The sequence below is a fragment of the Candoia aspera genome, chromosome 2 (assembly GCF_035149785.1).
Source record: "Candoia aspera isolate rCanAsp1 chromosome 2, rCanAsp1.hap2, whole genome shotgun sequence".
NCBI lineage: Eukaryota > Metazoa > Chordata > Lepidosauria > Squamata > Boidae > Candoia > Candoia aspera.
The window spans coordinates 52,304,930-52,331,212 of NC_086154.1; the positions used below are offsets into that span (position 1 = coordinate 52,304,930).

Here is a 26,283-nt window from a genome sequence, read left to right on the forward strand (position 1 = left end):
ATTATGTATAATACACACACACAAACACACAAAACAGTACTGTAGTGAATCACCTCAAAGGTCTTTTTGGATTGACAATAATTCTCACAACTTTCCTAAGCAGAGATCAGTCATGGCCCTTAGATTTTATATTAGGGCTATGCAAGGGATACTTTGGAACATGTAGAAGCATGTATGAAGTGCCCTCTTTGAACTGTAGAAGGAGCCATGCTTTTTTCTGTAGTTGTGTGGTTGCTTTGCAAGTGGTTTCCAATTGTCTCTGCATGCACATGCATTACATGGCAACTGGAAGCAGTTTTGAAGCAGCCATGCTATGTATGATATCCTGCATACTCCAGTTCAATCTGATGAAATATAAGATTATTTTATACATCAATTCCGGACAGAGACCAGAATTCCTGCATAGCAGGATGGGTAACAATTCTGAGAGTCATAGTCCCAAACATCTAGAGGCACCAGGTGGTAGAATGCTGTATTAAACTGTAGACTGTATCAGTGCTTAATGTTGACTGGATCAGTAACAACATTTTCTTCTTTTTCATCAAGTGACAGGCCAGGTGCTTCGCTGTGATGCTATAGTTGATGTTATTCATACTATTCACATAGTATCTACAACAAAGGAACTGTATCTTGAGGATTCACCGCTGCAGTTGAAAATTCAAGCCCTAGATTCTGAAGGTATCTAATGTATTACTGATTCAACATTTTAATCCATAGAAAGACAGCACCTTTTTCTTTCAAATACATGACTGCATATTGATGGTATAAGCTATATACCTTGTCTTTTAATAGGACTTTCAAATTACATTTAATTACATGGATTTTTAATTGACTGCAAAATTATGATAGTAGGAGATTTTTAAAGTAGTCTGTTTTCACATTTATTTCTTTAGTTTTGCTTTCTTTTTTTAATTGAACGAATACAATGTCAAGACAAAAACTAAGAAAATAATAAATTGAGTTAAAAAAGAAAATAAACTAAGCTAATTAATACTAATCTTTAAAATAAATACAAGCATCCATATTTAATATTTCTGCCCAGAACATTTTCATAGATATAGGTACTCTGTTAATGTAACACTAAGACATAGTGACCAGATTTGGATAAATATATCGTTAATTATAAAACTCATTCAGAGCTCTTTGCTGAATTAATCTGTAGCCATTGATTCAAAGAACAATATCCCTTGGTTTTCCAGTATTTAATATGGAAACCTGGCAGCCAATAACAAACCTAACAGCTAACAATAACAGTAATTGTATTAATGTCTTACATGACATCAGTTCCTATTCTTTAAAAATATGAATTAGAAACCAGTATCAGGAGTCACTGGGAAAGATTTTTGAGTGGATCTTCCATTTTTTTCAGACTTCTGACTGAAAGGACTAATTGGGCATTGCAACCCCAAATGCTAATATATACTAATTTGATTACAACCTTACCAGTACTTTTTGGAAATGGTACTATTCATATAATGTAATTTTAAAGAAGTATAGTGCTGCCAATGGATTATCTTCAAAATTAATTCTTGATAACTTGTTGAAATATAGTTAATAGGAAATTCATGATACAAAACATTCCATGAGATTCATCAAATCGAAATCCCAAATCATTCTCTCAGAGGTTAGGAATTTCAAGAAAATCTTTTCTGTTAATATATAAACATTTTAGACAGCATGGAATCAATCAATCAATCAATCAATCAATTTTTCCTTGATTTTAAATGAAATAGATGTACACTTATTTTGGAAACCTTGTATTCAGATCATTTAAAAATCTATCAACAATGGAAATAATACTTAATCTAAAGCAGTTCACAACAAAGTCAGAAGCAATAGTAGAAACGTTCTTAAGAAAAACAATATTCTGAAAGACTCAGTGAAATACATAAGTATGTTCACTGCTCACTTAAGAGAAAGCAACAATAATATCAGGGATATTATTTTTTAGGATGTTATTCCAGATGCAGGGTAACCTAACTAAAAAGGCTAGGAAGGAGTTTAAAAGCAGTGGGTGGCAGACAAGTAGGAATGCATGCTGCCCTTGCTTCAACCAGAGCGGGGAGACAGCAGGACCAGCAGGATAAGATCAGCATCGCTCAGGACTTCTTTGCAATCTGCTGCTGTCAGTCAGGCTTCAAGTGAACACCCACTTCAGGGAAACGGAAGAGGCAGGAAGCAGCAGCGATTGGGCATCTCTCAGCAAGTCTTGGCTGGGGAAAGAGTGCACCTGCTGATACCAAGGAGAGGGAAATGCCATCCTGTTCAGGTAATAGGAACGTGATGTTGGTATGGTATGTGCCAACACCTAGCTATGTGATCTGAAATTGGGGGACCTCTCAGTGTCTCCCTTGTCATGGTCAGATCATGCCCTGATTACCATGAGATTCTCTGTGTTTTTTGCTGTACGTCACCCAGTCACTTCTTGTATAATGGGAGGCCATTTGATTAAATAAATAAATAATCATGGAGGTGACAAAAGCATGAATGTTCTAGGATACAATGATGTTTTTCCAAAGGAGGCAGCCACTGGTATGTGTCACAAAAGAAGTAGAAGATGCTTCTGTGTATTGAAAGGAAAAAAACAGAAAATAATATTAATCAAGGATTTATTTTTGTTCAGATTTTACTAATATTTTAAGAAGATTTGTCTTAATTTTGTAGAGTTAAATGATATGCCATGAAAACAATGAATTACTATTACACAACTTGTATACCTGTCAGTTACACTTATTCATTGATACCTGTTTCCTATATGATACACTGCATTATTAAATATTAATGATTTTAAATCCTTGGTCCTCAAAGTCAGGAAATTACTCTTAATGAACACATGTAAATCTGCCTAGCCAAGGGTCCTCCAGATGAATGGAAACTAACTTCCAGAATTCCAAGATAGCAATTCCATGGGTTCTATTCCCAACACATTTGAAGGATGTCATATTGGGAAGGTGGCTTATATAGTGAGAGGTCAGAGATATGAATCTCCTAAGATTTATTGTGGCAACTTGTACAGTGAAGTAGTTCAAAAACTTTAAGCAATTATTTACAGATAATTCCTTTTGCAAATAAGCTATCTTGTATCTAATTTGTTTCATGAATCACAACTGTAACAAATATCAAGGAACATTTGTTTTTAGAGTAAATGCACTTTCTGCATAACTCTCTTTTATCAGTAATAGGGGTAATGCTAGCATTTTAAAAGCCAAATATATGTTGCAGAGGGATATGCGCATTAGATCATGGTGTGGTATTTGCAGTCAGATAGGGGGCATTTAGGGGACGCGGTGGCGCTGCGGGTTAAACCGCTGAGCTGCTGAGCTTGCCGATCGGAAGGTCGGCGGTTCGAATCTGCGTGACGGGGTGAGCTCCCGTTGCTAGTCCCAGCTCCTGCCAACCTGGCAGTTCGAAAACATGCAAATGTAAGTAGATTAATAGGTACCGCTTTGGTGGGCAGGTAAGGGCGTTCCGTTTAGTCATGCCAGCCACATGACCATGGAAGCGTCTACGGACAAACGCCGGCTCTTTGGCTTTGAAACGGAGATGAGCACTGCCCCCTAGAGTCGGACACGACTGGACTTCATGTCAAGGGAAACCTTTACCTTTACCTAGGGGGCATTTAGATATAGTGCTAGTTGAAAAGAAAGTGTGCTTGTGAATAATCATTTGCAATTTCACTCTCTGTGGTTGATGAGGCATTTGATAGTATTAATGAAGGAAGATTGTTTCCCTACCCCTTCTAATTTTCCATTGTTGCCGTTTTAAATCTTTCCATTTTAAAAAACTTATTTTTTATCAAATATCATAAATCATGCATCTGATATACAGTACATAAAATTTATTATATTTATATCAATATATTACAATTTGTATTACATTTATAGAATATTTAATACAAGTTTGTGATTTCTGTTAGCTAAATGAATTGTGTTCTGCCTCTATTCCTCTTTCCCCAGATCATTGCACTTAGTCATATTGCCAACTACTTCTGAGATGAGTTTAGTAAAGGTAAAGGTTTCCCTTGACGTAAAGTCCAGTCGAATCCGACTCTAGGGGGCGGTGCTCATCTCCGTTTCTAAGCCTTGGAGCCGGCGTTGTCATAGACACTTCCGGGTCATGTGGCCAGCATGACGACTCGGAACGCCGTTACCTTCCCGCCGAAGCGGTACCTATTGATCTACTCACATTTGCATGTTTTCGAACTGCTAGGTGGGCAGGAGCTGGGATTAACAACGGGAGCTCACCCCGCCGCACGGTTTCGAACCGCCGACCTTCCGATCGACAGCTCAGCGGTTTAACCCGCAGCGCCACCGCGTCCCTGTTGAGATGAGTTTACCTGATCATTTTATGTGATCTGCTTTATTTTCACTGTAATTCCCATGTGGTTGTGCAGATAGTTTTACAGATGAAGGAAAACTGTTCTGATATTCTAACTGTTTTGATGTTCAATTATTTAAAGGAAATACTTTTAGCACTTTGGCAGGACTTACTTTTGAGTGGACTGTGGTGAAAAGCTCTGAAACTAATGGATTCTCAGATTTCCATAATGCACTGCGGTAAGTTTCATTTAATTTATTCAATTGTTAATGTGTTCATAAATGTAGACATTAGGTAAATGGCTAGACAATTTGCAAGTAGTGAGGTTTTTTTAAATCATAGTTGCGGTAGCTTCTTGATTAGGCCCTTTTACCTGCCTAAAGATTAAAACTTTGTCTTCTTGTCTTTCTTCTTTCCCTTCCCTTCATGTTTCTCTGAGGGTTTTTTTTTCTTTTGTTTCAGATACACTTGGCCACAACTCTTGCTATCATGCACATCTGTATACATGTTTATGGTAATAGAGATTGTAGCTAGACTAGTGCTTTTCAAATGCAGAGATACTTCTTTTACAAAAAATAAAATTGTTAAAAAAGTGTGGAGAAAACATCTATCTTTCTAAAGTTCTGCAGTTGCATCCCCAGATTGGCACTGTACTATTGCTTGCCTCTTTATGTTAAGACTTTTCAACATTTCATTATAAGCCGGTTATCTGGTCTAATTATAGCTGATGTTGCTAATGCACAGTTGTTACTCATTGCAGTTCCTAGAGGGAAGGGATATTTGGGTGTGATTCTCCAGGAGGGTTTGAGAACAGACCACCGAGCTTTCATAAGAGCTGCAGTTGGTACAATTGTCTCATCCATCTGGGTCTAACTTACAGTGCTATACTGGTGGTTCCATGCCAATTACTCAAACCTTTGTTGTTGTTGTTGTTGTTGTTAGCTGCCGTCAAGTTGTTTACAACTCAAACGTTGCAAATTACAAGACAAGGAAACACTGTAAGGGATTGTTCGTAATGTAAAAAAGTCATTCCAGTGAAACACACACACACACGTATATATCTGCCAGAGACAGCATGGAAGTGGCATTCTCTGTAGAAGCTCCCTCCGGTAGAATAGTTTATCCACAGAAGTAGCCCTTTCTCTCATTATATTTTGGAAGTTTGTTAAAGCTTTTGGGGAATAAAACGCTATGCCATAAGAATGAGATCCAGCTCTGCTCTCTACTCTACTCATTGTATTCATTGATTTTGATTGGTATCATTGTACAGTTGGAGCAGGTATCTCAATAGGAGAGGACCTTCAACAGGGACTCTACTTAGACTTATTTGGTGGGCAGATTTAATAAGTGGTTTTGAAGATACCCAGATCCTAAACCATATAGAGCTTTATAGGTGATACCCAGCACCTGGGTAGAATCCAGAAAAATACTGGTAGGCAGCGCAGCTCATATTACCAGTGAAATATGACAATGATGGCTCTGTCCCATTATTAGATGGACAGATACATTCTGCACCAGCTGAAATTTCCAGGTGCTTCAAGGGCAACCCAGTGTAAAGCAAATTACAATAGTCTAGTTGAGAGATGACAAGTGCATTAATGACTATACTCAGTGCATCCTGTTCCAGGTAAGATCACAAGTGGTGCATTAGCCAGAGCCAGGCAAATTGTTATAAAACTGATTAGGAAAATTGGAAGTCCCTACTGACCTCCCCATTGTTCATGCATCTCCTTTGGATGAGGTTTGTGGTTATTAACTGTACAAAATGGTATAAAATTCCATTAGATTTTTACATTCGCCTCAGAGAAGAGACCAGCATTTATTAAAATGATATTTTAATGCTTTAGCTTCTATTTTAAGATTCATCTGATTTAAATGCTTTCCTAGAATATTGTTTGGATATTTTTCCTTTCAACCTTCTGATGTTTTGTCATACCTCTGTTATTGATACTGACTCTTTGAAAATAGGTCTTCAATACAGCTGAATCCCATTGTATATCCCAATTTGGTACGATTTATCATAATAAATTAAACAACAGGCATTCTAGTTCTTTAATTTTCATTGAACTACGTAAGTGCTTTTTTACTATGCTTTAGAATTTCTATTCATTACCAGAAGTATTCAGAACACTAAGTAACTTTTTCAATATGAACAACCTTTACAAATTAGAGCAAGGAAACTAAAAGAAAGAAAGGCACCTAACATTTGGAATCAAATTCACAGGTTTAGGTTTTTTTAAAAAAAATATGAGCAAGATATAGCCAAAGTTTAAGTATTGTCTGTTTGTCTTTAGTATGTAAGTAAGTAAATACATAACTTTATAGTTATAACCACAGGTCATAACATATAGCGTGCCATAAAATACAATAAAATAACAGTAAAATAGTAAGATTGTAAAATATCTTTGGTGCCAACACAGATGCTTGTAAGATTTCATTTCTTACTTCTTGCAGACATTTCTCCTGCCCTAGTCTAGTTCCTAAATCACAACCTAACATAAGGCTGCATTCCATTTGCACACCCTGAGATACTACCTGGTCATGTTTCATTGTATCAGAGCATGATAGGAAATGATGAATATGCAAGGGAACTTGAGCTGCCTTGAACTAGTATATTAACAGTGCCATGGAGGAACAGTCAGGAGTCTTCTGCCCACTATTTATTTTATTTATTTATTTATCTATCTAATTTATCCCCGCCCATCTCCTCCCGTCGGAGGCCTCTGGGCAGTTTACAACAAGTGATTAAAACCATCAGAATAATACAAAAATAAAATACAGTAAAAATACTATAAATAGAAATAAAGAATAAAAAATCCAAGCGATGAAACATCTAAAACAGTCCAAGTGTGGGAGGAGTGGTCTCTAACAACCATCCCCATGTAACTCTATTCCCCTCTCCACCCCAAGCGAGGCGACAGAACCAGGTCTTCAGACTCCGCCGAAAGGCCAGGAGCGATGGGGCCAATCTCACCTCCGGGGGCAGCATGTTCCACAGGGCAGGAGCTACTGCGGAGAAGGCCCGCTTCCTGGACCCCGCCAGATGAAATTCTTTTACAGATGGGATCCGTAGCATGCCCTCTCTGCACGATCGGGTGGGACGGGTTGATGTAATGGGGAAGAGGCGGTCCCTCGGTAACCTGGTCCCATGCCATGTAGGGCTTTAAAGGTGATAACCAACACCTTGAACTGGACCCGGAAGCAAACCGGTACCCAATGCAGCTCACGCAGCAGTGGTGTTACATGTGCCCTACTGGGGGCACCAAAAACAGCTCGCACAGCTGCATTCTGGACCAGCTGAAGCTTCCGGATACTTTTCAAGGGTAGCCCCATGTAGAGCGCATTGCAATAGTCTATCTGAGAGATAACAAGGGCATGAGTGACCGTCCAAAGGGCCTATTGCTTGTCGTAACTGGGACTTTCCCCCAGAGTGCACAAAAATTGTGTTTTATGAATCTGGTATTTGTGGTCTTTGGAGAGTATGCACAGAACAATGAGGATTATGTGTTTCTGAAGTTTATTTATGCTATATATTTTGCTTTGCATGGCAACTTAAATATGGTGTGTAGTTCAACAGAACATTGAGAAACTACAAATGCAAGCTCATCCACATAATAAAAAATGAAACCTTGACTTAAGGGGACCATGATACAATGATCCAGTGGATGAAATTGCCATTGCATTTACATCATTTGGTGTCATTTGCATACTCTTACACAAATGATATAAAATGACAAAAATTATGTAATTTGCATTGTTTGCATAATGATGTCATTACAAGATACAGTGCTCCCCAATTTAATGGACAATTGAAAACAACAGATACCTCCCTGCCCCCAGCTGGTCCATTCAGTTTAGGTTTCATTGTATTGTGAAAGATTTTGTAATATAAAAGTGTTATCATTTGATGCCTAAACACAAGAATGTAAGCAGTCTGAGCATAGTTTTTGAGAGGTTTCAGTTGGGTAACTAAGTGTTTAAAATAATTACTGCTATTTACCAACATGTTGCATTTGTACAATTATCTAATATAATACATAACCTTGGGGAAATAGCAGCACATAAAGACACAGTTGTTGGGTTTTTTTTTGCTAACATACACGTTTAAAAGAAAAGAACAACAGAAAAAAACACGATATTAGAATTAAATTGGAGAAAAAGATGAAAGACAGAAAGTTAAAAGCTAGTTATTATGGAATAAATAGTTTTATACAGATACTGAGAATATTGGAAATCTTAACATTTTGGAAGAGTGATACCATCATTCAGGTCATATTGGATTTTATGGAGTTATTATTTGGAAGTCAGCTGGCAACCAGTGCAGATTAATAAATGTGGTATACCAGCCACTCTGAACTTTAAATGCCATTTGGTTATTTCTAAGATAGACTGGGTCTGCGGACATGATCCTAAAGACATTTTCATCCACATCTAAAATAGCTTGGGTTTTGATCAGTTTTTTAAACTAATTTTCTCTCTTTCCTATTCATCTTCTTCCTGAAGTAATATCCAAAGGATTTTTTAGAAACATCAAGCAGCCTTCCACATATTTTATGTTGTAGGTCGATATATAACACACAAGGTAGTATAACGTATTTTAAAGTATTAAAACAGCTTTCCATAATGGCTGTATGGCTTGGATCCTGGGTATCTTAGAGTTTGCAATTCCGAGAATATTCTGCCCATCCAACCCAGATGAAAAGGGAATGACTGCTGAAAGTCCCATCTGATCAGCAGGTATGACAAGGGGGGGCATGCAGGGGACATTTTCTCCCCCCTTTTGGAACAGTCTACCCCTGAGGTAAGGATGGCCCCACTCTTATGGCCTCCTGGAGAATAGTTAAACTTGGCTTTTCTGAAAGGCCTTTGATGATTAAGCAGCTGTAAGAAAATCCATGTCATTATTGTTTGCTATTGCTTGTGTTTTTATTGTGTTTTATTATATTGTGCTTTGTATTGTGTTGTGTACCACCTAGAGTCTCTGGAAGGAGCTGTTTTATAAAGCTTATAAACAAACAAATAAATAATATAAATATCTAAAATTATTAACATTTTTAACAGCATTCTGAAATTTTCTGAATCAACATATATACCTCCTTCATATATATTAGAGATGGAAAAAACTGCAAAACAAGGAGATATTGTCTTAGTATCTGGTATGAAAACAGGGAGTTCAAAACTCAAAGCAAGTCTACAGGAAACTGGGTATAAGGTAAGTTACTATTAAGTGCTACATTTATCATAGCCATTTCCCAACCAAATCACTGTCCTATGATGGAACTAAAATAAAAGTGATACCCATTAGACTAACACCAATACTATAAAGAAAGCACAATTCAACAGGAATCATGTAGTAGCCATGGGTGGCAAATATATTAGGGCCTGAGTTTGGTCTGAGAGCCAGTTTGGTGTAGTGGTTAAGGCACCAGGCTAGAAACTGAGAGACTTTGAGTTCCAGTCCCACCTTAGGCACAAGACAGCTGGGTGACCTTGGGCCAGTCACTCTCTCTCAGCCTAGGAAATGGGCAATGGCAAACCACTTCTGAAAAACCTTGCCAAGAAAACTGCAGGGACTAATCCAGTCAGTTGCCAGGAGTCAAGACTGACTGGAAGGCCCACACAAAAAAAGTTTTTATAGATGAGACTATGAAGGCAAGGTATGCAAATAGAAATATTGTGAAGAAAGCAACTTTTCCCTCTTTTATAAAATTCTAATGAAACAGAATATAGTGTTATGTGTTGACAGAATGTATTTTAGTCTAGCTCAAAAGGAGCACATTTAGAGTCTGTGTTTTGGACATTAACAAATTTCATCTGAAATTGTTAGCATTCATTTATGAATGTCAAAATCCATTAATGCTGGCCATTGGATATATTGGCCAGTAGTGTTGAGCTCTTCCTTACTCAAGGCCTTCAAGCTGAAAATGGCATAGTTGCTCGTTAAGAGTGGTCTAGCTCCAGAATTTTAGCAGAAGGCAGGTGGATTACAGCTAGATTGTTTATTTAGCCATTTCAGTTCTTTGAATCTGCACCTCTTCCCCTGCAAGCTAATTATTAGTATTTGGAGGAGCTCCAGAAATAAGAACAAAAATATAGCAGAATTACTATTGCTATTTTTCTCCATAAATGCTTTTTTATTGTCACTATTAATTAATTTTGCTCAGTAAGTGATATTATAAATAGAACATTAAGGAAAGCTCATTGTGAGATGCCTGTTTTTTAAGGATTAAAAATGCAAAATAAAGTGTTGTTTTCTAAGTATAGTATAGTTCCCCTGAGTATTCAAAAACCTCACAGATAAAAATATGTTATCTATAACAAATACTGATTTTTCAGCGCTGACACTAGTATGACATAGTCAGGAGGATTCTATTCTGGTTGAACATTCATTTTCTAATCCCTGAATATTTTTGTTGTCTTTCTTTAAATCCTTTCCTTTTTTAAGTTTACTGGCCTGGACTGGGCCTCGTACATTAGGTGAGGTCCAGTGAGCCTAGACTGGAGTACAAATACTATGGTCTGTAATTTGGAAATAGTGGTTCTGTTGATGAAACCTAAAATTTCATTGGCATTTTTTTGTGGCCACATGTCATTGGTGGCTAACAATTACGGACTGTGCTGGGCAGGGACAAATGGTAGAGCTATCCATTACATTCCCCCAGACTACTGATTAAATTAATTAAAGATAAAATAAGTGGCAGATGGTGGTGGTTGTTTGACAGATTCATGCTAACTTCTAAATCTAAACTGGTTATAAGGTGCTTTCTGATCAAATGCTTTATAATTTGTTCTAGAATCTTTTAGGAACTTTGGATGGTTTTCCTAATGTAAATGTAAATTTCCTCAGAATTTACATCTTAATTTTTGCAGTTGCCATTTGTAATTGTGTTATCAAAAGATTTACTTTAAAATACTGCAAAAGGCCTACAGCTGTGTTTATTTATTATTATTATTATTATTATTATTAGATTTTTTATCCCATCATTATTATTATTAAATAACTCAAGGCAGGGAACATACCTAATACTCCTTCCTCTTCCTATTTTCTCCACAACAACAACCCTGTGAAGTGGGTTGGGCTGAGAGAGAGTGACTGGCCCAAAGTCACCCAGCCGGCTTTCATGCCTAAGGCAGGACTAGAACTCACAGTCTCCTGGTTTCTAGCCCATTGACTTAACCACTAGACCAAACTGGCTCTATATACCAGCATGGGCAAGCTTTTTTACCCCTGAGAAATATATATAACGGTGGCCAGAATCCCCATGTGTGCACACAGATTTCTATAAAGAGAAATTTCCTCCCTTCACAGGAAGCAGTAATAGGTTTAAACTAACCCTTCCTCTGTACAGCAATCTGGCTAAGATGGCTTCCATCTCCACCAGCAGAGTACAGAGAATTACAAGAAGAAATCCTTGGTTACAATGGGGCACCAATCTAAAAGGCTGCAGTTGTGGTAGCTTGAATCACAGGAACTTCTTTCCTCCCCTTCCCATAAGGCATTATATGAACAAGTGTCCATATCATATCAGAAGCATAGCTCTGGGGAGGGTTTTGAATTGGAGATAGGGCTATTTATTTATTTATTTATTTATTTATTTATTTATTTATGGAATTTTTTTTATACCGCTGCAGTTGTGAAACTCTCAGCGGTATACAGAAACGTATAAAACATCCACAGTGAAAGATTTAAACCCTACAGTACAAAGAATAAATCAAAAATCGAAATCAGACCAACATGCAGTCTGAAAATCTAGCAATGCAAGGAAAAAATTCAGAAGATAGTGTCATCTTAACTAAGCTAAAAGCTCAGTTTTTTAAAAATTATTCTGGAAGACCCCTGTGTTCATTTGTTTCTGAGAAGCTCTCAGTATTGGGGCAAGTAGAGATGCCCCTCACCCCTAGATGACTTATAATTTACCCCAAATTACCCCATTCTGCATCAGGTTCAGCAGTTGCTGTGATGGCTCTAGTACCATGATCTTAACTTGAGCAACTCTCCAGACAGTCCATTAGGAAGCTTAAAGAATTCATTTATTAAAATCCGATTACACAGGAAAGTTGCAAAGCTCTGAATAATGCTTTGGCACCAAAGCATTCAAATTAAATCATTCCCTCTGACATAGTCTCCCCTCCTCTCCCTGTCTCGTTCACAAGCCCATTCTCACTCCTGATCTCCCCCTTCCTAGTTCCTTACACTTAATTGGAATCCAGGTGTCTTGTCAGCCTGTCCTTGGCTCCAACGGCTTGTGAAGGAATGTGATTAATGATCCTCTCTGTTTGCAAAGCTGCAAAAGCTGACATGGGTTTGCTCTCGCCTTGGCTGATGCATGTAGCAATAGTTTCTATGACAGGCATGTAAAGCGAACCTGACAGTTGCATTGAATGAAGTCACAGCCCTACTTTAAGTTTCTATTATGCTAGATACGTTGGTACTTCAAATAGTAGCAGACATTAAAATGAATTCATATAAATTTAACTTTTAATTTTAATTATTTCAACCTTTAGGTGAATTAACATACTAGCATTTACCATACTAGTTCATTACCATTGTTAAAGAGACATGTGGTTTTATTTTCCCCATTATTTCAGTAACACATTCTCCCAGATGCTTCACTTTTTGTGTGCAAATTTATTTTTATTTCTCTTCCAATGTTATGAACCTTCTCGTCTCACAAAATGTAATCCTAATCTATCAATATTCATTCATTTGTTTATTATGCATGTATGCTGTTCATTTCTTGAGGCTCTAGACAGCTAACAATGTCAACATAAAATACCCCAATATCCTAAGTACATATAAAAAAGGAAAAAAAATCAGAAAAGATAAAAATCAAAACACAGAAACACCTTGCACCTGCAAATCCTAGCTTCAGTTAAAATACACCTGTTGTAACATGGAACAGGTAGGCCTTTATCGTTTTCTGAAACACAAGAGGGACAAAACTGAATCTCTACCAGGAGGCATTCCAAAGAATGGGGGCAACTATGGAAAACCCCGTTTCTAAGGCCCCATCAGGTGGAAGTCCCACAGGGATTGGGGCTTGGAGGGAATTGAGCCTATTGGATGGACAGATGAATATAGGAGAAGATGATCCCGCAGATAAATAGGTCTGTAGAGCCTTAAAGGCAGCTTGAATTGCAGCACCTTGAATTGCAGCCAAAAGCCAACTGGAAAGCCAATGTCGTTACTGAAGCAGTGGGGTCACCCAAGTATATCGGGATATACCCATCCCTGCCCAGGCCTCTGCATTTTTTAGCTCCTAGGGGATCAGCTCTGATGTAATCCAGCAGCCAGCTTGTCCCAGGTCATGTTCTTCTCCCAGGCTTTGACTCTCTTTGCTGTAAGAGGCTAAGAAGGGGAAATATAGTCATGCTTTCAAGATTCTGCTATTATAGCCTATTTCAATAAATAGTATTTACTGAGTTCTAGTATTTCTTGAGATGTCTGTTTCCTGACCTGTCTTACCTTGAAGGGCTGACATCAGGAGACTGAAACTTCCCAAAACTCTGGAGCCAAGGGCTAAACAGCATCCCAGAGCCAGGATATAGTTCCCAGGTCTGGGCGATGTGTGCAGCTCACAGTGTCTTGCTCCTTCCTGAGTAAGCAGGCTTGCAAAGGCCTCAGAGCACTTCCAGTGTGCCCCTTGGGTTGCATTCTATCATCCTGGAAGCATTTCAGCTCATTAAATACCTCTGAAGGCACTTCAAATTGACACTCCGAAGACCCCCACAAACTGCGGGATCAGGCATATCCTGCACCGTCTCACATATCCTTAGAGCCACCTTACTCTTGCACTTTCCCCAAACATTCCTGTTGTGGTACCATGATGGGCTGGGGTGGGGGAATATTATTTATTTATAATGACTTACGACAGGAGCCACAGAGTAGAAATTAAACTAGATAATTTCTGAGAATTTCAGTTATATACAGCTTGGGGATTTTTAATTCTTTTTAAAAGAAAGATCAACGAATTGTCTGTTTTCTGATATTTTAAGAGGTTCCAAGATTAAAATATACTCAGATTTGCTTTTCTCTGGGCAAGAAATTATTTATTTTTGTTTTGTTATTGTTTATTTGGCAATATTCTGATTGAGCGACTGTAGAAGAGAATAGAACATACATATCTGTCCCAGGAAAATGGTTTCAAAATATAGTTTCAGAGCTCAAAGCTCACTTTATTTCTCTCTTTCTTTGTCAGCAAATTATATTGTTGTTCCATAGATTATATTATTAGACAGAGTAGAATTAAAGCTCCTGTTCAGGAAAAGTTGCCTGGCAGGGTCAGATGGACCATTTACAAATTTTAAGCAGTGGGGGACTCACTAATCTTTTTCAGTCTAACTCCCAAAACATATCATAAGTGTACAAATTGGAGTATATGACTTTAAATCCAATATAAAGTACCCATTATACAATTACTTTTGGCTACAAATATAATGACTAAATCAAATAAATCATTATTATAGTTATAGACCAACATATGTCTAAAATTTGTTCATATATGAACAGCACTCACACAGATGTATTTTACACAAAACACCACTCTGCTGTTTTATAGTAAGGGACTAGAAACCTTCAATTTATAACTATTGTGCCATGCAAGAAATACAGAAGATCTTTTATTTTCTAATTTCATTGTGTTGATACTCATTCTCAAAAGCTAATAGGAACTGATGTTACTCTGGAATGAAGTAGCACCTTCATATTCTGTTAGTCTTCTCCAACTGCTTCTCTTCTATACCATTGGACTGCTAACATCAGACATCTCCAGTCAGCATGATCAATGACATTGTCAGATTGGGAAAGGCAGCTTTGTATTTTCAAAATAATTTTTTTGTAAATTAAATATTTATGATTAAGTTAATTATATGTTTAAAAATGCATGTGTGATTGTTTCTTTAAATTAAATTCTTCTTTTAACCGACAGAATGTGCCTGCAGCTGAAGTCAGATTGTTTATTTTGGAAAACATCATTTTAAATCCTGCTTATGATATCTACCTACTGATAGGAATGTCAGTACAATATAAAGTCATGAAAATTAGGCGAGGGAAAATTACAGGTTTGTCTTTTGTCCAGCTGTAATACTTTACATACGCTTCCTATAGATCTATATAATGGTACAGCTACGTTTAAGTTAATAAGGTCACAACAGAGTCCACAAGTCATTGCTCAATTAGATTTCTGTGTCCTATAATATTCAGTTTGACACAGATTTCATCAAAATATTTCATGAGCTGAAAGACTCAATTGTCATCATATGAACCTGAGTAAACTCCTCAAATGTCAACCCATGGTGTGTGGGGGAGGGAGGAGAGAAAAAAAATAACAGTAGCATTGTGTTAACTGTGCCTTAGTTTTCTGTTACTTAGGGTTGCGGTGGGGACGTGGTGGCGCTGCGGGTTAAACCGCTGAGCTGCTGAGCTTGCCGATTGGAAGGTCGGCGGTTCGAATCTGCGTGACGGGGTGAGCTCCCGTTGCTAGTCCCAGCTCCTGCCAACCTAGCAGTTCGAAAACATGCAAATGTGAGTAGATTAATAGGTACCGCTTCAGCGGGCAGGTAACGGCGTTCCGTGTAGTCATGCCGGCCACATGACCACGGAACTGTCTACGGACAAACGCCGGCTCTTCGGCTTTGAAACGGAGATGAGCACCGCCCCCTAGAGTCTGACACGATTGGACTTAACGTCAAGGGAAACCTTTACCTTTACCTAGGGTTGCAAGGGTTGCCTGAAAAATTAGATAACACGAACCCATGTCTGAATTGTATACTCTGGTTTGGAATCAAGTTTCTACCATGTTATTGGCCTATTCTACTAAAGAGTTGGGGAAGCAATATTTTCATACTTCAGTTCCTATCTGATCTCAAGGACACTTTTTGATACTTATAAAATTACTTAAATAAAATAAACTTAATATTCAACACATTTCTATCCTGCTCTTCAAAGGAGCTCAATGGAAGTATGTATGAGGTCAGGAGGGATTGTTCTGTTCTGAGAAAGCCAACAGTGTATTTAAGCAAGTTGGTTTAGAAACATCAACTTTCCCAATTGTATAAAAAAAATAAAAAATTTAAAAGGTTTCACTCAGTTGAGTTGCTATTTGGACTCAATTTTCATGGTTGATGAATCCCTCTTAAACTTAACTTTCTTAAAGGATAAATTACAAGAAGTTACCCTAAGTGGAGAAAATGGTAAGAAATATGCATCAGTGAATTAATGTAAGAAATCTAAACCCATTTTCAAGGTTTAGAAGTACTTCTAAGCCAAGAACTAAAATACAGGTAATATTGACTTTAATCCAGGTTAGGATAATTGCATTTAATTTACCCTGAAATCAGTGGGAGAAATAAGTAATCACTTAAAACATTTTCCATTGGGTTAAAATACAGCAAATTTGGCTTGGATCCAAATCCATTGATAAAATATTCATGTAAATGTATATTCATATTTTCCTAGTTTCTTAATAAAACCACATGTCAGGTCATCTTCACTTCACCACAGTTAGCATCTGTTATTTACTTTGGCTCTGTTATATCTAAAAGCTTAGATAAACTCATTAATATGTGCCAAAGGGTGGAAGAGTTCTGCTTTGGGGAACAGAAAACCAACATAAATAAAACAGGTCTTGTGGAGCCCTTGGTGCTCTCTGAGCCTTGTTGCTTTCTTGCAGACATTTCATTGCCAGAGTAGGCACCATCTTCAGTGCCAGTGAAGATGGCACTGAAGATGCTGCCTAGTCTGGCAATGAAATGTCTGCAAGAAAGCAACAAGGCTCAGAGAGCACCAAGGACTCCACAGTTCAACCCTGAGCTACAAATATTCTCTGTGATTGGTAAAACAGGTCTTCCTTAGAGGCTAAATAGAGCAAACACCTATATTAGTAATATAATGAAAGTTTTTTTTTAAAAAAAGAACATTGTGAATCCATTTATTTCTGTCGTCCTAATGCCTATGGCTTTAGCAGCGAGGATTTCAACCATAAGAAAAAACTGTTATTCTGTGACTTTTTTTGTAACCTTGTACTCTGGCTCTTTTTAAGTAAATAGGTAAGGTGATATTTTATAGCAAACATTTGTATGATATGTTTTTCTTTTAAAAAGTCTTTGATAAGCACAAATGCATTCATGTATTGCTTTTTTTCAATTGGCAGAATTCAAACACTGACACCTTTTTTTGTTTTGGTTGTTTCTTGTGTTGTCTTGCATTTTGGACAGAACTAATCTTGCCTTCAGATCAGTATGAGCTACAACTTCAGAACAGCACACTCAGCCCTGGAGGAGATACAGCCTGGCCAGTTGCCAGATTGGATCAGACAACATGCACAGTTACTGCATTGCAGCGGGGACAGGCCAATCTCATACTCTCCCACAAAAATATCCTTTTTGTGTGTGGTTTTTCGTATTAAGCACAATATGTAATATAAATGATCATTTATTCTGTGTTTAGATGCCTCTATCTTTCCAGGATACTCAGTAGTAGCACCACTACTCATTAAGCAGCATTACTCCTGACTTGTTCAAACAGCAGAGAGTATAATAGATGTTAGTGTAACAAATCTTCACTGTGACTTCTTTGATTCTCTCTAGTATTGGAAATTAGGTAAGCAAAGACTTCACTGATACATCAACTAATATTAATTCGTTATCTCTTTCAAACCTTTGGATCCTTAACCAATTTACAAGCGTATCTATGCAAGGAGCTTCCAAATTACCAAATGGCACCATTTTTGTTGTGGACCCAGGGTACTTAGGTTAGTACTCACTGCTAATTGACTTTGGAAATAAAATAAAATAAAGAACTTCATACATTATTTTAATAACCAAAGCTTCCATATATACATGTATGATAATATATTGGCATGTACTTAACTCCCAGAGTTGCTGGGAGTTGTGTGGCATATAAATAATAATTATTATTATTCATATTTCTGTGACTGGCTGCTCAGTAGATCTAATAGTGTGTATGGCACATTTCAATTGTTCAGATTCTCAAATATTTGGAGTCCTGGCATCTCATTTTCAGTAAGCTTACTAATATGTAAGCTGTCCAATAAATACTGATCTTACCATTTGTAAATGTACATACTCCTAGTCTGCATTCTCAAATCCTTCCTCACCTTTTCTTTAAATGTCCTTTCACTTTGTTCAAAATTCATGATTGATTGATTGATTGATTTAGTAAATTTCTATGGCCACTCATCTCATATACATGACTCTGGGCAGCTAATAATTAAAAACAGGAGAAAACCACCAAGATTTTAAAAAATCAGCATAAAATAGCTGCCAAGAACATTCATAAGGTCCCACATTCAAATTAACCATGAAACGGGTTCACCCATATTGCCATGGCCCTCGACTAGATAGTAAAATCAAATTTTTAATGCCATGAGAAAGGCCAGCAGGGTCAGGGCAAGTCTAATCTCAGGGGGGATGATATTCCAGAGGGCAGGCACCATGGCAGAAGAGGCTCTCTTCCTGGGTCCCGCCAAATGGAGCTCTCTCACAGACGGGGCCCAGATCATGCCTCTCCTGCTGGATGTAACAGGACAAGTAGGCACCACTGAGGAGAGATGGCCCCATAAGTAACCTGATCCCAAGCCATGAAGGGTTTTAAAGGGAACCACCAGTACCTTGAATTGCACTGGAAGCATACTAGTCGCCAGTGCAGCTTGCAGAGCAGAGGTGTCACATATGCTAAATGACCAGCACTCATAACTGCCTGTTCTACTGCATTTTGCACTGGCTGAAGATTCCAAATACTCCTCGAGGGCAGCCACATGTAGAGTGCATTGCAGTAATCAAGATGGCTAGGGCATGAGTGACTGTGAGCAGGGCCTCCTGGGCCAGCAATGGGGGCAATTGACACACAATGCAAAGCTGTGCAAAGGCCCTCCCAGCCACAGCCACCACCTGCTCAAAGAGGAGCCGTGAATCCAGGAGGACCCCCCAGCTTGTGCACAGGATATGTCTGGGGCAGTGCAACCCTATCCAGAACAAGAGAACAAGGGGATCCTAAAACCCAAAGCCACTCAGTCTTACTAGGGTTGAGTTGAAGCCTGTTGTTCCTCATCCAAAGCCCCAAAGCCTCCAGACACTGAGACAGGACCTCCACAGCATCACTTGGATGGCCTGGGGTGAACATATATAAGCAGGTATCAGCTCCATACTGATGATACCTCACCCTGAACCAATGGATGACCTCACCCAGCAGCTTCATGTAGATGTTAACAGGAGAGGAGACAGCACCGAGCCTTGTACAAAGTAGGGGTGGTGGGCTGGACCTCCCCTTATCAACACCTGCTGGAACCAGCCCCAGAGGAAGGAGGAGAAACAGCACAAAATGGTGCTGCCCATACCCAACCCTTGATGCCAATCCAGAAGGATACCATGATCGAAGGTATCAAAGGCTGATGAAAGGTCCAGAAGAGCAAAGACAGATGCACCATACTGTTCTGCTCCTGCTAGAGATTATCCAAGAGTATAGTCAGTGCTGTCTTGGTTCCATACCTGGGCCTAAATCCTGACTGGAAAGGGTCCATTCAATCAGCTTCTTACAGAGTTCTTTGAAGCTGCTGTGCAACCACCTTTATATGTGATTACTGAATGTATATGTGATTACTGAATCAAATAGACAATTACTGCTTTTTTAATTTGGAAGAAAATAAGTTTCTGCTGAATAGTAAGATCTTTTAAATATTTTCTTTTTATGGAACAGTTTATATAGAATCTCACTTAATGCCACTCTGATGTGTTTTGATCAGGTATGTATTCCATAACTGTATGACTTTCAGTGCTTTTGCTGTGCAGGATTTTCAATTCATCCTGGTGAGAGATGGGTGCTGGAAACTGAGAGGTTCTATGAAATCACTGTTCAAGTGTATGATAAATCAAGCAATAAGGTGCATTTATCTGAGGTAAGTGAAACATAAAGAAGCATTTTTCTCAAAAATCACATCAATTATATATTTGATGTGAAGGTGACAAGAGGGATTTCAATCAGGAGCACTATTAGGATTAGACTGAAGACAGAACATAGATTCCACATGAACAAAGAAACAGGTGTCTAGCCCAAAGATGAAAAACGATTTGCTACTTTCAATCCCCACTTTGAAGCTATCCCTTTGCTCGTAAGTTATGGTTGCTATGGTTTTTTTTTAGCCTTCTGCATTTTAACAGCAGTCTGACACTCTTCTATGAAACCAAAATTGTCGAGGAAAATTAAGAGAATAGACCCTCTGTTGAAAAGCAGAAGTCCACATCTTTTACGCAGAAATAACATACTGAAGTTTATTCCTGCTTATTAATGTTCGAGATGGTAGTGGTGGTTTTATAGTTCTTTTGTTTTGAATTGACAACCACAGCTTATGCATATGTGTATTGAAAGTGAAATACTAATGAAACATCTTTAAAGAAAACTAGGGCACAAACTTCTTACAACAAAGAAATTTGTCTTGTAAGTTTGGATTTCTTAGTGTTTGAGAGCAGTTTATGGGATGGTCATTATAAAGTATGGCTGAGGCAGCATGACCTGATACTGAACATCAAAGCAGTTGATTAGCTTTCACTGAGATCTGAAGAGTTTTGTTTTATTATAGTTGTCAAAATGGCAGTACCTTTGCCACATTTTCACTTTGCTTGTGATATTTTCTCCAGTTTCTCATTGTCTTTGAGAAACGTTAGAGCAGCAGTTCCCAACCTTTTTGGCACCAGGGACCGGTTTCGTGGAAGACAATTCCACAGACCGGTGGGGGGATGGTTTTGGGATGATTCAAGCGCTTCCTCTTTTTCCTGACCTTTTATTCTTTTTTCTTGGTGCCGTTTGGAGATAGCATCCAATGGGCTTGCTTTCTCTGACAGGAGGCAGAGCTCAGGCAGTAATGTGAGTGATGGGAAGTGGCTGTAAACACTCAGGCTGTAAATTCGCTAGCTCGCCCACCACTCACCTCCTGCTGTGCAGCCCAGTTCCTAACAGGCCACAGACCAGTACTGGTCTGCAGCCCAGGGATTGGGGACCCCTGCCTTAGAGCATGGATGACTGGAGGAGGGAAAATATTGTCCAGTCTTCCAAAGGGGGAATCAGTAGTCAATCGACATCAATACTTGGGAAGATTCTAGAGCAGATCATAAAAAGATTGAATTGCAAGCACATTAAAAAAACAACGTAGTTGTCCTAACAGTCAGAAATCATGCTGAGATGAGGAGTAGGTCTCTGGTGTTTATTACTGCTACATTAAACAGAATCCTAACAAACTGAAGAAGCGTGGGAAAAACCCAGACAGATAAACCCCAAAAGTTAAGGCAGGTCTGATCTGTGTCTCTTTGAATGGCTGCTTAATTCCTCAGTACTACACATGTGTTTTACCCCCTAGATAGAGGCCCCCTCCTGCTTGCCATCAGTACTCATGACATCACCCTCCCCTCCAGATTCACATTCCATTTCAGCCCCCTCCCTTCCAGAGGATTGATAAGAGTCTATGTCTCCTTCTAAGTTCCCATGGGAACTGGGCAATGATGGAAAGTCTTCAAAGGAAAACTCCTCTAAGGACGAATCAGTGCTGCTTCCCAGGTCTGATAACTCTTCTGGCCCAGGTGGCTGCTGCTGGAAAATAGCTAGATAATTAGAAGAGTCGTCCCCCCCACCCCCGGGAAATGCAAGCCCGAGGTGGAGGGCTGCGGTTCCCCCTCCCCCTCTGTTACTGGTGTCAAGGCTTCAGGCGGGGGTGGAAACTACAAACTTACAAACTCCTCTGCTTGGGATTCCTCTGCTTGCTCAGCCAAGTGAGGAATCTCTGATAGAGTGCAAGGCTTGGGTTTGTGAGGGAAAAGCTGATGGAATCGATGAACCAGTGCTGGAGCATGTACATCTCTGGCATTCTCCCACGTGCGCTCTTCCTCAGGGTACCCTTTCCAGTGTATGAAATATTGGATGCCCCTTCCCCTCCTCATACAGTCCAGAATTTCCTCGACTTCGTATTCTTCCTCCCCCTCCACAATTACTGGAGGGGGGGTATTTGCAATCGCAAGGTACTTGGGGGAGGGTCTTTGGCTAGCAAGGCTCTGTGAAAGACTGGATGGATTTTCATGGATGCTGGCAGCTTTAAGCGATAAGCCACTGGATTTATCTGCTGTACTACAGTGAAAGGGCCCACAAACTTAGACTCCAACTTCTTGGAGGGCCTGGTAGAGGTCAAAAACTTGGTAGAGAGCCACACTTTGTCTCCTACCGCAATCGCTGGCCCCTCTTGTCTGTGAGCATCTGCAGCTCTCTTGTAAGCACTCTTTGCCCTGTTCAGCTGCTCCTTTAACAACTCCTGTGCGGCTTGTTGCTCTTTAAGAAAATCAGCCGCGGCTGGAACAGCTCCCTGCTGGGAAGAGGTGGGCAACACCCGAGGGTTAACCCCGTAGAGTGCCTGGAAAGGGGACATCTTGGTCGAGGATTGCACAGAGTTGTTAGAAGTAAATTCTGCCATGGGGAGCAGGGCTGGCCAATTGTCTTGCTGATAAGTGGTGTAACACTTGAGATACTGCTGTAACCATTGGTTAATTTTCTCAGCTTGTCTGTTACTAGCCGGATGATGCGATGATGATAGGTGGATCTGGACCCCTAATGACTGGAAAAGCGCCCTCCAGAACCTGGAAGTGAACTGAGGGCCTCTGTCACTCACCAAGTGATTTACCATGCCTCTACACCTAAAAACATGGTCCATGAACAACTGCGCTGTGGCTCGCGCAAATGGGAGGCCCTTGCACGGAATAAAATGCGCCATTTTTGTGAAAAGGTCCACCACCACTAGTATGGAAGTCAGCCCCTGGACTGGGGGTAAATCCGTGATGAAATCCATGGAGATTGTATCCCAAGGCTGACTGGGGATGGGTAGGGGTTGCAAGAGTCCTGTGGGCTTCCCTGGGAGAGGCTTGGCTCGTCTACAGGTATGACAAGAAGCCACGTAGCCCTTTATGTCTGCAGTCATCTTAGGCCACCAGTAGTCTCTCAAAGCTCTATGAAGAGTTTTGAAAACACCTCCGTGGCCTGCCGTTTGATGGTCATGGCAAAGTCTCAGTACTTCTTCCCTCGAGGGGGGAATGTATAATCTCCCGCTATGCCAGAGGATTCTTGCCTCCACTTTGAATGGTGAGGCAGTGTCTTGCGGGTCCTCTGGAGGTCATCCATCCTGGCCCTGGCATACGGGTCTTGTTGCTGCTGAGCTCTGACTCTTGTAAATAGGTCCTCTGCTTGTCTGCCTGCTGCTAAAATCTCTGTTTGGTTCCCCCTCATAGACTGATCAAAGTTGTGAGGTTGTAATATAGTAGCCTGTACCTCCTGGTGAGTGGCGGGGGTTGCCTGAATGGATTGAGACAGGGCATCTGCCAAGCAGTTTTGCGCCCTGGGAACATAAATAACAAAATTGAAATGGGAGAAAAACTGGCTCCATCTGCTTTGGCGTGGGGTGAGGGATCTGGTGTTTTGTAGAAGCTGTACATTCTTGTGATCAGTGCAAACTTTCACAGGAAAGGCTGCACCTTCTAGCCAGTGCCTCCACTCTTGGAATGCTGCTTTAATTGCCAGCAACTCCTTGTTAAAAACATCATAGTTTCTCTCTGCTGGTGAGAGCATGCGTGAAAAAAAGGCACAAGGAAGCAATGTATTCTCGGTTTTGTTTGTATATTGCAATAACACCGCCCCAATGGCAATATTGGAAGCATCTGAATGCATTATGAATTGCTTCGTGGGATCAGGGTGTTTTAACAGCGGCTGGGATGCAAAGAGTTGCTTGAATTCTTGGAAGGCTGCTTGCTCCCTCTCCCCCCAAATGAATTTTGATCCTTTCTTCAAAAGCTGTGTGAGGCGTCTAGCCCTGTCACTAAAGTTTTTTATGAACCGCCTGTAAAAATTGCAGAACCCTAGGAACCTTTGTACATCTTTCACATTTCGGGGGGGTTGCCAAGAGAGAATTGCCTGGACCTTAGAAGGATCCATGGATATGCCTTCTGTTGATACTTTATAGCCCAGGAAATGTAATTCAGTTAAATCGAAGGCACGTTTCTCTAGCTTGGCGAACAGCTTGTTCTCTCTCAGTCTTTGTAAGACATTACGTACATGGGTTACATGAGTTGTAGCATCCTCAGAGAAAATTAATATGTCATCTAGATAAATGACCAGATACTTATCTAGTAAATCAGAGAAAATTTGATTCATAAATTGGGAAAATATGGCTCCTGCATTAGACAAGCCAAAGGGCAAAAGAAGGTACTCAAATTTACCAAACCTGGTGTTGAAGGCAGTCAGATATTCATGTCCCTCTTTCATCCGGTTCAGATTGTACGCATTCCTGAGGTCCAACCTAGTAAAAATGCATGCTTTCTGTAAACGATCCAGCAGATCAGATATTATCGGCAAGGGATAATTTTCTTTTTTTGTGAGTTTATTGAGGGAACTGAAATTGTGTACCACTCTCATGGGTGTCTCCTGGTTTGTCGGTGCCAACGGGTCAGGCTTCTTTGGTACGAAGAAGGTAGGAGCAGATGCTGGAGAAGTAGATGGTCGGATGAACCCCTTTTGAAGATTAGAATCCAAGTAATCCTTTAAGGTGGCTAGTTCTTTGGGGGACACGAGATATTGTTTCCTTGCTGGAATCTTGGCTCCTGGTATCAACTCAATGGTGCAATCACAGTCCCTATGGGGGGGTAGTGCTGTGGCCTCTTGTTCACTGAAAATGTCTGCGAAATCTGCATACTTGGCTGGCAACTGGACCCCCCCTGCTTCCGTGACTGCGTTGGTTGCTGGAGAGAGGAGAGCGGCTTGAATCTTGTGCTGGCATTCCTTAGCTGGGAAGGAGATTGCTCCCGTAGTCCAGTTCAACAATGGGTTGTGGATGTTCAGCCAAGGTGTGCCCAGGACTATAGGCACATTAAGTGATGCCGTAACATAAAGTTGGATCCACTCAATGTGGTCTCCCGTTGTTAGTTGCACAGGTTCTGTGAACCTTCTAATTGGTCCTGCCTTGAGGGGCTGGCCGTCAATGGTCTCCATTTCTATGGGACGTGGCAATTCTATGGTTGGGATGTTGAAGTCTTGTACGGTCTGTACATCAATAAAATTGGTTGAAGCTCCAGAATCCACAAGGGCCTCTAGCTTGACCTGGTGCTCTGGGTTTACGCGCATTATTACTGGTAAGTAGTAAAAGGATTGCCTGGAATCCTCGGAGTGAGCCCTTCTTAATTGATTGATGGTCTCCCTGCTGAGCTCTGTGGAGGGAGACCGACGGAGTTTCCCTGGTTGGAAGTAGATGCAGAGGTGGCTCTTGTTTCAGCTGCTTGCCCTGCGGCTCTTACGGAAATTGCTTGGCTTCTCGCTGGGCAAGCTCTCACCATGTGCCCCTGGACTCCGCAGTAGAAACAGAGGGCTCTCTCTCTCCTTCTCTGTCTCTCAGCCTCGGAAATAAGCCTCCTGCTCGCCCCGATCTTCATCGGCTCCTCTGGTCCTGAGTAAGGAGATGCTGTGGAGAGAGCTGGAAATCCTGGAAGGGTCCTGAGGCCCCTGCCTCCCCCCGGCTGCATCTGTCTGAGCTCTTCTAGCCTGGCATCTATGACCACAGACAACGGATATAAGGCTTCTAGGGTAGCTGGTGTTCCCTGGCGCACTAATTCATTCTTAATTTCTTCATCCAGCCCCTGTTTGAATTGGTCTTTCAAGGCACTCTCATTCCAGTCCAGATCTCCTGCTAACAGCTTGAAATCAGCAATGTAGATTCCCACCCTCTTGTTGCCTTGCTTGAGCTTCTGAATTTCCCGGCTGGCAGTGACCTCTCTGATCGGGTTGTCAAAGTGTGCTCGGAACCCTGCCAGAAAATTCTGGTAGTCATTGAGAATTGGGTGGTTGTTCTCCACCATGGGATAATAGCCCATTTGGCTGCTGGGCCCTTCAGCAGACTTAAAATGAAGGTGACTCTGGTTCTGTCTGTGGGA

At 40.2% G+C, this 26,283-nt stretch overlaps 1 protein-coding gene across 1 annotated transcript in view; it reads left to right on the forward strand.

Moving 5' to 3' along the window:
- NUP210 (nucleoporin 210) overlaps positions 1 to 26,283 on the forward strand; it is a 102,031-nt gene that overhangs the window by 17,881 nt on the left and 57,867 nt on the right. The window contains exons 3-9 of the mRNA XM_063291824.1: positions 547 to 678; positions 4,460 to 4,556; positions 9,379 to 9,529; positions 15,246 to 15,378; positions 17,533 to 17,704; positions 18,001 to 18,068; positions 20,125 to 20,231. Of these exons, the coding sequence (XP_063147894.1) occupies positions 547 to 678; positions 4,460 to 4,556; positions 9,379 to 9,529; positions 15,246 to 15,378; positions 17,533 to 17,704; positions 18,001 to 18,068; positions 20,125 to 20,231 (860 nt within the window). The remainder of the gene's footprint in view (positions 1 to 546; positions 679 to 4,459; positions 4,557 to 9,378; positions 9,530 to 15,245; positions 15,379 to 17,532; positions 17,705 to 18,000; positions 18,069 to 20,124; positions 20,232 to 26,283) is intronic.